The following is a 16,737-nucleotide window of genomic DNA, read 5'->3' as shown; positions in this document are numbered from 1 at the left end:
GTCCCATTAAATATAATGACATAGCAAAATGGTGTCCCTTATAAAAAATGGAAAATCAAGGTTTGATATTTGAAATTTATACTTTGATGGGTTGTTCAGCCACGGCACCATGCTCAATGCCCCTGTGGATTTGGGGAGTCTGTGATATGGAGGTACATACTTCATATTCAGAATTTTAAAAATGGGTGACTTTGGGAAAGTTAAATAGGGGCCCTGGAAAGTGCTCAAGATTCTTAATTGTAACTAAATTTTAAGGGAGGCATACTTAGAATGGTTTAAACCTACAATAATCCAGGCAACAAAGATAAACCACTAGCTGAAAATATTTGAGTAGTATATATATACTTTCATATAGCAGCTTTGACTATACTATAATGTGATTATCTTAAACAGGAAAGGGCTTTATAATTCGCTTAGAAATAATAAAAGGCTTAATTTTTCACATGATAAAACCTGTGGATCATCATCTTAGTCCATATGTGAAATATTCATAAGGCCTTCAACTTCCACTAAACCATATTAATACCCATTATGATGCTAAACAGGCTGCTTAAAGTCCCACCAGGCTGAAAGATTTGGCATATCACCTTATATCTTAAGGAGCAGTATCTCTGCATTTAAAAAAGTTGCTTCCAAGAGAAATTAATACTTTTCAAAGCGCCCAATTGTTGTCAAATCAAAACAAGCATAAACCATTTTGAAGCTTAGTTTTAGTTCAAAAGTTCCTACATTTTCAAATGTAGTTTTTTAGTAATTTCTTCAAGGTGCTCCTTGGCCAAAAGAAATACCTAACAGTTCTGTTCATTAAGTACAGTTGGCTCTTGGAACTTGTGGGGGATCCGTTCCAGACCCCCCCCCCCGCAAGTTCCAAACATCGCACATATTCAAGCCCCATAGGCTTGAATGGAGTGTGTGCATGTGGAGCGCGTGCCCCATTGCTGTTAATGGCGATTGCCTCTTCGTGGATTTCCAAGTCTGCAGATCTGAAGTCTGCGGACTTGGAGGGGCGACTGTAGTTACATCCAAACAGCTTTAAAGTATTTATATTCTGGATGTTCTGGGTGTGGAATATAGCTAGTTGATACCTGCTCTGTGGAAGCTCTGTAGAGGAGAACGTGATTGCTGTGACTAGCACAGGTCTGAAGACAAGTTCAGACTGGTGCTTTCCTTTCAAGTATGGAAGGGAATGGAGTGTCTGCCCATGGGTGTCTATCAACCCTGCTGAGCTCTCAGGGGCTATTGTAGCCAGCCTGGCACAATGTAGGGGGAGAACATGGGACTATTCCATCAGCTCTGTCTGTTGTATGGGAGTCTAATGGACACTAAGCTGAATCTACACCTACTTTTTAAACTATCTCTATACTAGTATCATTATTAGGAAATGAGAGATAAAAAGGAATCTTCAAGCCTGTGATTAAGTTATGCTTCTGTTATTATTTTGCCCTTTTTGGATTGAGTAATGCTGATTATTTAAGTAACATGAAGCTGAGAGATGGAACCAAGAAAGTCTTCTAAAATATATATATAAGAAAAGGGAGAAAACATTAAAGTTTTGGAAGTTTGGTTATTTTTATATTTACTTTGCAAGTAACATTGGATTGGAAGAGGGAAAAAGAATGACTTGGCTGCTGTGGAGAAATGAAATTCCTTTTGACTGGGAGCTGAAACATTCTACAGCAGAGGCAAAGGGATTAACTGTGTGTATGCTGAGATTTTGCTAAAGGGTTTACGGTATTTACATAGGTTTAGTCTGGATTGATGCTGCCTTGATTAAAAGAATGGTATATAAAATTTAATGGGTGGATTTATGGACCAAAAAACAGAAGAAAGGAGGAAAAAAGAGGAATAATTTATATAGAGAAAAACAAAGGAATGGGAGATATTATTGATGGCACAAGAGAGCTGTTAAATGGACAAATGGACTAAAGAATTTATCTAGCTTTATAGAAGTATGATAGAAGTAGATATACATAAGAAGGAAGGTTATATAGTGTGGTTTAACATAAATTAGGGGAGGATTAATAATAATTAAAGGTTTTAACTCTATTCACTATTTTTATTAACCATTTCATTTAATTATTTCAATGAATTTATAGAAATCCTGACTTTCTGTATGGAATATGTATTGGATTATATGTAAATTGGGTATGACTATAATTACTTGTATTTTATAGAAAAGCACTTCTTGGAGTATAGTACTAGAGTAGCATCAAAAGCTTTTTTCACACTGTAACACAGGGTAACAACTGCTGGTGAGTAGTCATATTTATTTTCTTCCTTTCTGTTCCTTCTCTTTCCTTTCTCTTGGTGTGTTCACTTTCTTTTTTTCTATTCTTCTTGCCCTTTCTTATGTTTTTTCTTCTTATTGTTAGTGTTGTGTTTGATATAGTTCAAAATTAATATAACATATTGTAAAAAAAATATTTATGTCTTCACATCTTAACACACCCTCCAACATTCACAGATGAAAACTAAGGCTACCCTCCTTCTTCTTCTCCTTGGTATGACGACTCTTCTTGAAGCAACCACCACTGCTGTTGCTGATTTTTGTCATAGTCTTGTATTTGCCACTACCATGACTGCCCTTTCCTCTGAGCCCTGCCAAACACCAGTTGATGCTCCATGACCACCCAATTGTTTGGCTGGGGTAGTGGCAGAGAGCTAAGCTGGGGTAGTGGTGGAGAGCTAAGCAGGGTAGCTGCACCAACGGATCAGGAGGCTCCTCTTGAGGTGAGAGCAAGATGCTTCAGCTCAGCATGGTTCCTGAAGGCTCTGCTAGGCCAGGAGGAGAAGTGAAAAGTGAAGAAGAAGGTGGTGACAGTGCCTTACTGGGGACAGGAAGAGGCAGTGGAAAAGATTAGATTAGCAACTTGGTGTTGTTGTTGATGATGTACATCAAGGACTGTGACGATGGAGGCCACTACTTCCTCCTCCTCCTCTGGTGAATGCGAAGTGAGATGGGAGTAGACTGCGACCTGCTGCTAGCAGTGCTGGTGTATCTGTCAGCACCACAGCCCTCCATAGCTCAGTGCTAGGCTGGGGAAGGGAGAGCAGCCACGGAAGAGGAGGAAGTGGTAGCCTCTGTCCTCACAGCCATGGTAGTACAGCAGCAGCAACATGTTGCTAAGGGTCAAGTCACTGCCTTCCTCTTTTTTTGCTTCTGCTTCCTCTATGAAGCAGTTGCATCTCTGCTGGCCATGTCAAGCAGGAGAACCTCACCACTGCCTGAGGAAAAGATGCCTGAGCTGGCAGTGCTGTAGATATTTTGCTTGATAACTATGTTCCTTGTTTGTCTATTGTTGTTTTTTTAAAATAAAGTTTGGAATTGGGAGGGGGAAATTGGGACAGTTTAAAAACAGATGAAAAAATGGAAGGGCAGCTTAAAACACCCAGTGGCACATATGTGAGTTTGTTTTAGTGCATCGGGGTGCTGCAGAAAGCAGCCTGGAAACCATTGGCTTACTGTGATAATAAGCATGTTAAGTTTACCTATGCCATTAGCTAATCTTAAAAGCTAAATCCTTTAATGATTCCTTTCTCTGCTAAGTACCACACACAGTTTGTTAGCTGGGTAAACAGAATAGGCAGTTTAGTGTATTATTTTACTGAAGGAAATGAATTCGAAATAAAATTTCTGGCTCAGGTGAAATGCAAACTTGCAATCTTACACTGCATTCCATCCATTTACTGAGAGCAGCCCAAAATACGCCCACACTCACAGAATTCACAAATAACACTTACTCCACAAGACACCTTAATGTAAATTGAACTTTTGGAATAGTTGAGGCTCAAAGTTGTAGATGCTAACTGCAATATCATTAAACCATTCACTGCTTTATCTCCTCCTTCTTTCGCCACCAAAACCAGGACTGAGCAATTGCGAATGAGAAACCACTCAGGGTCAGAGGCTCTCCCAGCAGACAATGATCACCAATCAGCAGACACTAATCCTCTTTTCAGCCTTAGTATCTTAATGAGAACCAGCGTGGTGTAGTGGTTTGAGTGCTGGAGACCAGGGTTCAATTCTCCTCTTGCCCATGAAACCCACTGGGTGATCTTTGGGAAGTCACACGCTCTTTAATTAACCCAGCTACTTGGCCAACAGCCAGAAATTCTGGGATCTGAAGTCCAAAACATCTGGAGGACAAAGGTTGGGAACCACTGCTCTACAGGATGTTCTGTGCCTGCTGTGGGAGCAATATCTTAATACTACCCCACACTTCTTCCATGACAAAGCTGAAGGTGGAACACATGAAGGTTCTCAGGTGGTCTCATGTCTAGACAGGGATCGGACTCCTTAACTAATCCTTAGCTTCAGCTAGGATAATAGGTAGAATGGCAATATATCATTTTCATATGAGAAGGACTACACATCTATATATGCTGGAGAATGAGAATGGTCTACTGGAAGACTTCATTTAGTCATCTCCCTGACCAGGCTGTTATGTCCTGAGGTTGTTGCAACATGTGACTTCAGGCTACTCTTATGGGTCAACCACACAATCATACTGCTATGAAAGGGAGCACACAAAAAGCTTTCCTGGGTATCTGTCATGCAAGTGATGCTGCTGGTTCCAGACACAGCCTTTATTTATGAAAACAAAACAGTCTTTGCTTTTTGAAGTCTGGTCAGGTAACTCAGCAAGAAGAAAAGAGAAGCAGCATAACCCTAGAAGGAATGCGCATGATGTCATTTATGTGCCACTTATTATAACAGTAATTTAAATTAACATGTTAATTTACAAAAATATGTCTAACTTGACCTCTAGTAATCTCCTGGAAACAAACTAGTCATAATGGTTAGTTAAACAAACCAAGATAAATTTTAATTTCAGTACTTCTTTTATGCTTCCCACTCCTCAGCCTACCCCAATAATCTTAACAAAAGTTGTACCACCAAATTGCAAATCACTTATTAAAACAAAGCCAACTTCAGTTATGCTTTCCAAAAATAGAAGAAAAAATTCATACTGGGCATATCTAGGCTACACTTGATTAAAAACAATTCTATAATGGGCTAACACTTAGGACTTCTGAAGTGCTGACATTACGTTCACATTAATTCAATAATCCTTACAATTTTGTAAAGTAAGCCTGCTTTATAATCCCACCATTATGAACACTATTGCTACTTTTAGAGAGATGGAGTGACAAATAAGAAAAAAAGGGGCTATGAGCCATGTAATAAGTTCACGGTTACTTTGGTAAGGTTTAATTGTAAAACAGCACAGCTTGCTTCCCAGCACTGCATAAGTGTCATGCCCATTCCATGAGTGGCTATCCCTCTCTTAATATATTTTGGTGGTGAACTTGTAGCAAGCATAAAATATATGTAGTTGCTTCAAATTTTATGGTTTTAGGCAGCATATTGTGTAGATCTGTAATATGAATCTGATCAAAATATAACAGGTTCATAGGGAAGGGCTTTTAGGAGAATGAAGATGAGCATACTAGAATTTTTGATCACAGCACCCATTCACAAAACCCACCTTGAATGCCGAACAGTTCTATAGGCAGTCGGAAGAGAATGTTTCACTTTCGAATGTGATCGAGATCTGGACTTAGACGATGAATGATACTTGGAAGGAGGAGACCGAGATCTTGACCTAGATCTTTTCTTATGTTTCTTTTTCTTCTTTTCCTTCTCTTCTTCTCTGGGGAGATCTTTGCTTTTGCTTAAAGGACTTTCCGGCATTTTTGCTTCCAAAGTTGGCAATGTCCTAATGCCAGTCAACAGAGTGCAGGGCATGTTACTGACCGTCTGAAAAACAACAACAGCTAGATATTAGCTTTGTATATATAGCATGTTAAAATCACAATAGGGAAGTCTGAGTTACTACCCAGCAACCTTCTGGAGTTGCTTGATGGTCTTTGTTATTAGCCAGTACCCAACCTGTACAAAGGGAAGGTTAAAGATTATTCTTCTATGGCTGCTTTGAAAATGGATACATTTTGTATAATTAAAAGGAATTCACTGTCAGCCCAACATTTTTTCAATATAGAAGATGTGCACTCCCATCTTCAGAATGTCAGGCTCAAGTCAACACTAAATAATTTGACCTATCTAACTGCTATGACCAGTAGAGAATGGTGTCTTGCCACTAGCAATGTGCCTATCATGTTTAACTTCCCATTTCTAACCCAAGAGCTTATAATATAGACAGGTTGCGTATTTCTTCAAGTGGTCATCTGCGAATACACACAAATGCACCTGCACAGAAAGCTCAGAAACCTCTAGAATCACTGGGCAAAACTTAGTTTGCACTTTTTTGGCGGTAGCTCTGCCTACCCGTATAAAGCCCCTAGCATTCCTACTCTTTCTCCAGTTCCTTAAGTATGCTGCATAGTAGCAACAGAAGATCTTTAGCAAGGAGCAGGACACGACTGAGGGGAGGATGGGCGGGATTTGTGTGTATTCACAGATGACCACTTGAAGAAATACAGTTATAGATAAGCTACCTGTCCTCCTTCATGGTCTTTGCGAATCACACAAATGAGTTAGACTGGCAAGCTTCGGTCAGTGGAAGAGGGAGTGTCATGACACCAGTTGTAAATTTCAAACAAGTTGTATTATTTAAACAACAATAAACTCTTAAACTTTGAAAGTGTATCTGTCAGTGTTATATTCTTAATTTCAAAAAGCACATATAACATGCAAAACTTTTTGTCAGTGTCAACTTTCTTGGTTTGAACAGCATACACAACATGTAATGCAATAAACTGTTTCAGTGCAAACCCGAAAGCAATACTGCTCTCCCAAAAGCTGTATCCCCTCTGGCTCTGGTGTCCAGACTGTAATGTTTGATGAAAGTCAATGGCTGGGACCAGACAGCAGCTTTACAGACATCCTCCAAAGGCACCCCAAGTCAGAAAAGCAGAGGATGTCACCACCACCCTAGTTGAGTGCAACTGAACCCGAGCAGCAAGAGTTTTACCTGGGAGTTCATAACACAAGTGGATGGTACTAGCCACCCATTTCGAAAATCTCTGAGCAGTCACAGATAGTCCCTTCTTGGCCTCCAAGTAGCACACAAAAAGTCTCTCAGAGCGCCTTGAACTTGATGTCCTGGCTAGGTAAAAAGCCAGTGTCTTGCGGGCAGCCAAAGTGTGGAGATGGCGTTCAGTATCAGTGGTCAGATTCAGAGCCAAAGTCGGCAACACAATGTCCTGGTTGGTGTGGAAAACCAACACCACCTTCGGAAGGAAGATAATGTCAGTACGGAGAACCACTTTGTCCTTGTGAAACTGAAGGTAAGGTTGGTCCACCTGCAAGGCACAAAGATCGCTTGCGTGGCGGGCAGAGGTGATGGCCACAAGGAAAGCTGTTTTCCAGGTCAGCAATCTCGAGTCCGTAGTGGCCATGGTTTCGAAGGGCTTGTTTGAAAAGCAGGAGAGCACAAGGTCCAGGCTCCATGCCAGTGTCAGTACCAATGATGGAGGGTGAAGGTTGTTGAACCCCTTAAGGACTCTCTTCACCAAAGGATCCTTGAAAAGGGAAGGTTTGCCTTCAAACTGGTAGTGTGAGCAAATAACAGACAGATAACATTTGATGGATGTGAGGCACAGTCCCAAGTCCACAAGGGTCATCAAGAACTCTAAGACTATCAGGACTGAAGCACAGGATGGAGAGAGGTCCCCGACAGAGACAAAGTCCAAAAACTTGTCTGATTTGAACCAGTAGAACCTCTGTGTCGAAGGCTTCTGAGCAGCCAGAATGACCAGTCAGGCAGAGTCTCTATAAATGGATTCTCCACGCCACCAGGGGAAGCATTTTGATGTTCAGGTGCCAAATCCAACCTCCATGCAGCTATAAGAGGTTGGGACAGGAACTCGAGCCGGAGGTATTCCTCCTGGGACGGGTGCAGGAGTGGAGTGAACCAAGGCTGTCTCAGCCACCATGGCGTGGTGAGGATGGCATCGGATTGGTCTGATCTCATCTTTGCCAGAACCTTCAAGTTAATTGGAAACTGAGTGTATCTGTAGACCATCTTTCCTGACCACTTGAACTGGAAGGCATCTCCTCGAGAGCCTGGTGTTTGGGTTCGAGAACAAAATTCTGTACAATGAGTATTTTGGCGGGAGGCAAATAAGTCGATCAGCGGTTTGCCCCAAGCAAGAAACAGGTTGGAGACTGTTTCGGGATAGAGGCGCCACTCGTGGCACAGGATGGAGGACCTGCTGAGTCGATCTGCCAGGTCGTTCTCCTTCCTGGGGAAATGAATAGCTTGGAGGATGTTGTTCTGAATGCACCAGTCCCAGATTCGAAGCGTCATCTTGAGCAGCATCTGGGATCTTGTCCCTCCTTGTTTGTTGAGGTAGTTCATGACAGTGGTGTTGTCTGTCAAGAGGAGTACCACCTTCTCTGAGAGATGAAATTGGAATACACAGAGGGCCTTCTCCACTGCCAGCATCTTGAGTGCATTGATGTGGAGTTGTCCTTCCAAAGTGTACCACCTGTCTGACAGTAAAGTCTAGAGTGTGCACCCCATTCTTCGAGGGATGCGTCCGTGGTCAGTGTGATCTGTGGTCGTGGAGGTAGAACGGGCATCCCGAGACAGGCATTGTTGGGCTCCAGCCACCAGAGCAACTATCTGGCCACAGATATCAGAACTGTGAGCCACTTCGATTGAGGATCATGTATGGGCTCTAAGTCAGAGAGGTACCAGGACTGGAACTGATGTAGGTTGTTGAAGCCATGTGGCCCAGAGCTATTTGGACAATCCATGCCTCGATACGTCTGCACTCACAAACAGCCTTGGAGAGAGCTTGAAACCTGTCCATGAGTAGATAAGCCATAATCGTCTTGGAGTCAAGAGTTGTCCCGATGAACCTGACCTGTTTGGAGGGAGTCAGGTTGGACTTCTGTCTGTTGATCATGAGACCGAGAGATTCCAAGGGAGACAAAGAGAACTGAACATCCCAAACGAGTCCCTCTCGGGATGGAGCAGCAAAGAGCCAGTTGTCCAGGTAAGGAAAGGCTGTGATTCTGCGTTGGTGGAGGTAGACTACGATTGGAGCCATGCACTTGGTGTAGACTCTCGGTACCTTTGAGAGCCCGAACGGAAGGGCCCAGTACTGGAAAATTTTGGTCCCGATGGCAAAGGCGAGGAACCTTCTGTGATCTTGCTGAATCCGAATGTGGAAGTAGGCCTCCTTGACGTTGAGGGTCATGAACCAGTGGCCTTTCTGCAAGAGTGGCAGAATAGAAGCAAGGGTTACCATGCGGAAACGGTGATAAAGGTGTTCAACTGTGGCACGTCCAAAATGGGCCTACTGTTCCTTTTTGGGAACAGTAAAGTAATGGGAGAAAAAACTGTAGCAGGCCCGTGCGGGATCTACGGGCTCGATAGCACCCTTTTGCAATAGAGTCGAGTAGGTTGTCTGAAGGAGTGATGGAAAGGAAAGCTCCAATGATTGGGAGCTCTTCAAGCTCAAGGGCATAATCCCTGCAAGCAATGTACAAAACCTAAGAGTCAGAAGTGATTGAGGCCCAGGTGTTAAGGTAGGGCCTCAGCCTATCCCCAAAGGGGGCAGATACGAAGTGCAACATCCCATCTCAGTCTCCTCTTGCCTTTTTCAGGGTCCTTTTTCTTGTAGCCCTGGCAGTACTGTGGGTACAGTGGTTGGCGATGGCCAGATGAGGAGGAGGAGGAGGACTGGGATGGTAGGCGCTGCCTGGGCTGGTCCTGATAATACCGCTATTCCTGTGGTTGGTATGACTTCTGTTCGTACAGGGGTGGGTGGGTGGGTGGGTACCAAAGGCATTGAGCTTTGTACCGACACCAAGGAGATTGGAATGAAGAAGACATGCCACGTTTCTTGGCAGCAGCCTTCATCCGGTATCGGAACTTGAGCTTCTCATCCGTCTCTTTGTTAAAGAGATCGGAATCATCTCGCAGACCAAGAATGAGGGTTCAAATCCGAGCAGCGCAGCCCAACGTGCCTCCAAAGGGCCATCAAACCCAACAAGATCTTGGAGGCACAGTCTGTGGAATGGTGCGCTGACATGATTTGTGGGCCACTGAGGGAATGGGCGTCGGAACATCTTGTCATCTGGCATCTCATCTAGGAGGGGTTCCATGTCTAGGAGGGGCTGGACAGGCTCCTACGCAAGCCGTATCATTGGCTACTTTAAGGTCGAGCACTGCCAAGGTGTAGAATTTGCTTTCCAACCCGTCAATCTTCTTACTCTCTTTATTGGAAGGAGAAGAAGTTTTAGGAGTGAAGGACAACTGCGACGCTTCTATAATTGCCAAATTTGGCTTCGGATGCTCGAAAAGCTAGTTCGGGCCCAAGGGCGCAATCTGGTACAGAGTTTCAATCTTACTCAATTTTTTCCAATGAGGGAAGGTAGCCGATGGAAGGAGAAGATTCTCACAGAAAGAGGACTCAACATTGACATGGGCCGCCTCATCAGACTCTGTCCCCAGACTGGCCCGATCCCGCTGGAGTGGAGGGACATGAACCTCCATCAGTTGACCAGAAAGGTGCGGGGTCAATGTTGGAGGATCTGTGTCCTGAACTTCTCCTTCTGACTTGGAGTATCAAGTCAGACAATCTGGGAGCTATCAACTGGAATCAAGATCTCAGCAGCAGAGACATTTGGGGTCGGAACCAACGCCTCTGGGTCAGCACCCAAGGCAGCAGATTGAGCCCGGGTCGAAACTGAATGCTCTTTACAGATCGATTTAGCAGCTGGGAAGGCAGAACGAGCCCATTTCAAAGCCGAGCAGTCGGAAGACTTGTCTCTCTTGGAGTGAGAGGACTTGTCCTCAGAATGCTTCCGCTTAGGAGTCTTCTTAGAGTCATCACTCCATTTCTTCTCAGATCTGGGGGCCTTGGGATCCTTGGAAGATGTATCCTTAGGCTTCTCCCCCACTTTAGATTTCCTTTTCTCCTTACCGGAGGTAGAGGGATCAACCGCCGAAGAGCCCTCCAGGGCAGGGGCAGAGGCCAGTCTCAAGGCCTGCTCCCAGAGAGCCACCTTGAGCGTCAGGTCTCAATTCTTTAATGCCTGGGTGGTCATGAACTTGCAGAGAGGGCAGGTCTTAGCATTATGGGCTTTTCCCAAGCACAAAACACACATGGCGGTCAGAAGTGGGGATTTTAGCACCACACTTGCCGTATCTCATGAAATGGCCAGAAGCCATTTTAATCAGAGTCGAGGTATCCAAATCGCAAAACAGAGAGATTATGGTCAAACAGTCCTATGGTCAATCGATCAGTCAACAATATCCAAGCGAATTTCCAAAAGAGCGGTCAAAACAAGCCATTTAGGTCAAATAAGGCGTTAGGTCAAAATCGAAAGTACAAGTGATTCACAAGCGAAGTTCCCTTGAGTTGTGGCAAACAAAATTGGAGAAAGAGCGGGAACACTAGGGGCTTTATAAGGGTGGGTGGAGCTACCACAAAAAAGTTGCAAACTAAGTTTTCCCCAGTGATTCTAGAAGTTTCTGTGCTTTCTGAGCAGGCACAGATATAACCCATTTGTGTTATTTGCAGAGACCACGAAGAAGAAATAGATAGATAGATAGATAATTTCTATGCAGGAACTGAACGTTCTGCTACCTGACATTAACTAGATAATCTGAACCTACAAGTGAATCATGCTCCAAACTAAGGTGAGTAGCACCAGTGTAATACTTTTTATTAGAAAATAGGCCTCATTAATAATTTAAACAGGGCTATCATGTCACCTCTTAACCTCTTCTCCAGGCTAAAGATATCTAGCTTCCCAAGTTGCTCTTCATAGGGTATGGTTTCCAGACCCTTTACCATTCTGACTGTCCTCCTCTGGACATACAGTTAGTCCTTATACCCGGATTTTTTATACATGGATTCAAGCATCCACAGTTTGAAAATGTTCAAAAAAAGTATACATTTCAAATATCAAACCTTGATTTTCCATTTTTTATAAGGGGCACCATTTTGCTATGTCATTATATTTAATGGGACTTGAGCATACACAGATTTTGTTATCCACGGAGATCTTGGACCCAAACCCCAGCATATAACAAGGGCCCACTGTACTTCAACTTCTTAACATCCTTTTTAAATCCTCTGTGGTGTCCTTTTTTACTCTTTTGTGATCAAGTTTTTCCCCTCCCACTGTTGGGTTCTTGCATTATTTGCCTTGTTTTCTGAATGACCACTTGGCTATTATCTCCACCCTTGATGAACCAGCTGGCAAAACCATTATTGCCAACAGATAAAAAATCTGATCAGGAGAGCTTTAAACTGAGTTATGAGGGGGATGGAGACAGTATTCTGGAGGGCATTAAGGGGTGGAGATAATAGCCAAGCGGTCATTGACAGAACAAGGCAAATAGTGCAAGAACCCAACAATGAGAGGGAATTTTTTTCATAAGCAGCAAGGGAGGGGGGATATCCCATGATCTTAGACGTCTATGCACAGAGCATGGGAAACAAACAAGATGAACTTGAACGCCTATAACAGCAAACCAAATTCTATATAATAGGCATCACTGAAACCTAGCGGGATGAGTCTCATGATTGGAAGGTAGTAACAGAAGAGTATAATCTTTTGTTGCATATATTTTGGGAGGGGGGGATGGTGATGTAGAAAAGATAGTAAAATTAATGAACTGGTCTTGGAATGCAGAACAGCCCAGTACAGATTTTATTTTCATGCCATAACTAGTCATAATGGTAAAAGCAAAAATGACAAGAAATCAGCATAAGCTCTACCTTCTGAGTTGATTAACCAAGACCTGCATTTTATTATTAAATTTGACATATTATTATCAACTTCTTCATATATTGATGTATAGCCAGCCCTTCACATTTGTGGCTTTGACTTTTGCAGCTTTGATTATTCACATAGAACTTAGAATCACAGTTGAAAGAGACCACAAGGGCCATCCAATCCAACCCCTGCCATGCAGAAATACACAATCAAAGCACCCCCCACAGACGGCCATCCAGCCTCTGTTTAAGCATGATTCTGCCAGAAGAATCTAGAGATTCTTAGAGAAAACACATCTCTAGTCATTTTTATTTCCTCTAATGTGAATCTACAGGCAAGTTCCAATTGATGTTGACAACAGAGTTGTTCTGGAAGACCTAGATATTCCTAGAGAGATAGCCTCTCAGGTAAAAAAAAACTCCAGTTTTTTTGGGGGTGGTGGTGGTTTTTTTTTTTTGGTGGGGGTGTTTTTCCACTTTCACTGAGATCCTTTGCCCCTAACCTCAGTGAATGTGGAGGGCCCACTGTATACAGATATTGCAGGAAAAGTGTAATCTGTGTAAAAAAAAAAAAAAAAGGGGGGGGGGGGAATGCAAACAAAGCAGAAACTAGAGAACATCTGCAAGAACAGAATGAAATACTGGAAACGTGAAAGGGCAGAAAGCCCCAGAAATGGGAAGCTGAAATAAGGCAGAAGAGATATTTCAGTTATGAAAGGAAAAGGGAAAAAAAAGACTCTTAACAGATGAATCTCAAGAAAAGCTAAGAGAAAAATCAAAGTGGATCCCTGGTGCTGAGACATCTGGCAAAGGAGCAGAGAAGCTCTCATTAAAGTGACAAAAATGTTTCTTGAAGTGTAGATGTTGGAATCAGAAGAGAGACATGCCAGGCAAGAGAGGGAAAAAAAAAACCTATGGGTGAAAAACATATGAACAGAGAGTCAAGAAAGGTTCGCTTTATTTCTTCCATCTGTAGAACTCAGCTGTGATTGAACAGGTGTTTAGCAATAGAAGACTGTAGAAGACCTTTAAATTCAAGGCATCCATTTGTCTAGTTACAATTTTTATTACAACTTAGTTGCTTTGCAAGTATTTTTTTTAAATTTCATTGTCATATAGCTGCAGAGTAATCTGGCTTTTACCATGTTAAAGACAAAACTTCTATTCTAGAAGATGAGGCTTAATGTACTGTTCTGAACTATCAAATCAAAACAGAAAGTGCCTTTTCTTCTTAAGATACCATGTAGAAGCAGTAAAAAGTAATGTCATCCTACAAAGAAGTGATCAAGCCCATATCTTTTTCTATAGGAGAAAATACCCTTCCTCACAAATAAAACGTGCACATACTAAGTCATAATAGTCCAGTGTCAAGACAAATTATTGCCAGAGCTGAAAATGAAGTTGTGCTCACAGAACGATTGGTATAAAGACTGTGACAATCTGTCAACCATGGCAACCCAAACCCTCATAGGAACACAACAGAATCTGACCTATATCTAGGTGTACTATTGGTCCACCTGACTTTATACTTTCAGTGCTAACTGGTAGCGACTCTCCAGAGTTTTAGACAATAAGCTTTTCCAGTCCCATTCTGAGATGAAAAAGATTCAATGTGGGACATTATGTATGAAAAGCCTGTGCCCTACCACTAAGATATAGACATCTGATGGAAAGTAAATCTATTGAGAGGCATGTGAAAGCAATGCCAGATGCATGAGTAAAATAATTAAGCTACAAAATAGAACGACAGATTATGAGGGGCTCTGAGAAGGGAGGGTACATTTATATGGTGTCCTGCTGATTCACAGACAATCTGAACTGTCATTTGGGGTGATGGATCCAGAAGTTGCGAACACAATCTTTCAGGGGAAGTGTAACCCCATCCAGGACTGGTTGACACACCTCCAAACCCAGGTTAGGACCTTTGACAGTAAGCACCTGTCTTGCCTGGATTCAGCTTCAATTTGTTTTTCCTCAACCACCTCCAGGCATTCATTCAGAGGAGACACATTATCCTTAGCTGAAGCCATATCAGAAAGCACAGAGAAATATATTTGGATGTCATCAGCATAGTGATAGCACCTGGCCCCATGCCTCTGGGTGATCTCTCCCAGCAGTTTCACGAGTATTTTCATATAGATGTTGAACAGATAGGGGATAGACTGGCACCTTGTGGTATGCTATATAGCAATTTCTTTTTTGAGGAGCAGCTATCCCCAAGCATCACCATCTGGAACATGCCTGAGAGATAGGACTGGAACCACTGAAGCACAGTGCCTCCGATTCCTAAATCCCTCAGGTGTTCCAGAAGGATACCGTGGTTGATGTTATGGAACGGTGCTGGGAGGTCCAACAGCACCAGCAGGGACATATTCCCCTGTCAATGCTAAGGCAAGAGCATCCACCAAAGCAACCATAGCAGTCTCACCTCCATATCCTGCTCTGAAGCTAGTTTAAAATGGGTCTAGATAATTTGTATCATCCAAGACTGCCTGATTTGGAAAGCTACTGTCCTCTTGATCATCTTTCTTAGAAAAGGGAGATGTGATATTTGGTCTATAGTTGCTTAAGTCCAGGAGATCCAGGGAGGGCTTTTAAAGAAGTAGTAGCCCTCCCTTCATCCACCATCTTGAGGGAGAGAGAGGCAGGCTAGCTCTACCAGGCCTGCCTGGAAGAAGATTAACCATCCATTAAGAAGCCAAGCCCTCCCCCTCCAGTCCATCTCCCTTGGTCCAGGCCTTGGAGGTAGAGAAGAACTGCTGGACCTCATCCCCTTCCCCACCACCACTCCCTTTCCCCTTTGTGTCTTTTTAGATTGTAAGCCTGAGGGCAGGGAACCATCTAATTAAAAAGATTGTATGTACAGCGCTGTGTAAATTTACAGCGCTTTCCAAATAAAGGTAATAATAATAATAATAGTTGTATCTCTGCTTCTTTTAAAGTAAATGGAAACTTCCCTCCCTGAAAGATGCATTAATCATATTTTGTATTTGGTACTTAATTGCATCTCCTCCCTGGACAACCAGCCAAGGACAGGGATCGAGAGGACAAGTTGCCTTCCTTACTTGTCCCAGCAGCTTGTCCACATTGGCAGTACCCACTAATTGGAAGTGATCCAGTGTAAACCTACTCACAGAATCACTCGACACCTATTGTCAAATTCTGTTACAATTATGGCATCTAAGCTGGCTCTTATCTGAAATGTTTCATCTGTGAAGTGATTGTTAAAAGCACTACAGCGAACTGCTGAAGGTCCTAGAATTGGATTCAGCAAGAACAGTGCCTCTCACCACTCTTAAGAGTTTGGCTGGATGCAAATTCACAGACATAATATGTACAGAGTAGTAAGCTTTCTTTACTGCACATTTTGCCACCTTATAGGAACAAAAATGTTCTCTATAGTGTATCTTCTTAGACAGAAGTCGGGTTCTCTGCCATCTGCGCTCCAGTCATCATCCTTCCTGCATACAGGCTTGTCGAATTGTACATGTGGCAGCACAAAATTTAGTGACCCTAAAAGTAATTTGTCTCTCCATCAGAGAGGAGGAAGAAAACATAAAAAGATTTTGGTATTGGAAAGTCCCCTTTTCTGATTGCATGTGCCCTTATGGTTCAGGGGAAGTCAAATCAGTCACCCGTATTCTCGTTCACTGCTTTTTTTATTTTGACATTAAGAATTTTTTTACTGAACCTGCTTTAATTGAACTGCCAGAAAGCCCCTATTGAACAACATCACCAGCTCCGCTCCTACTGTCTGATGTTGGGAGGCAGACCTGCCACGTTTAAGTGTAGGATTTACAGGGAAAGTTGAGTCTCAGAATTTATTTATTTTTTGCAGTTGGCATATTCTTAGAATATGGGGCCTCTACATTAGTGCTCATAGCAAGAGCCTTCCAAAACTTCCAAATCTACACAGCAGTTAATTCCTTTCCTTCATAGATCTTTCCTAGCCTTTTTTGTTATAACAGTGGAATACTCTGCATTGGAGGGTAGTGAACTCTCCACCTTTGGGGATTTTTAAAGAGGGATTGG

At 42.8% G+C, this 16,737-nt stretch overlaps 1 protein-coding gene across 4 annotated transcripts in view; it reads right to left on the bottom strand.

The window, feature by feature from the left end:
• Positions 1–16,737, bottom strand: part of SFSWAP (splicing factor SWAP) — a 93,447-nt gene that overhangs the window by 17,368 nt on the left and 59,342 nt on the right. For all 4 annotated transcript variants that reach the window (XM_089489723.1, XM_089489724.1, XM_089489725.1 and 1 more), the window contains one exon: positions 5,490–5,761. In XM_089489723.1, coding sequence (XP_089345849.1) covers positions 5,490–5,761 — 272 coding nt within the window. The remainder of the gene's footprint in view (positions 1–5,489; positions 5,762–16,737) is intronic.

The sequence above is a fragment of the Sceloporus occidentalis genome, unplaced genomic scaffold (genome assembly GCF_023333645.1).
Source record: "Sceloporus occidentalis isolate IW3139 unplaced genomic scaffold, rSceOcc1.0.p SCAF_41, whole genome shotgun sequence".
In the NCBI taxonomy this organism is placed as follows: domain Eukaryota; kingdom Metazoa; phylum Chordata; class Lepidosauria; order Squamata; family Phrynosomatidae; genus Sceloporus; species Sceloporus occidentalis.
The sequence above is the reverse complement of the archived record's forward strand: the minus strand, read 5'-3'. Positions and strand labels throughout refer to the sequence as shown.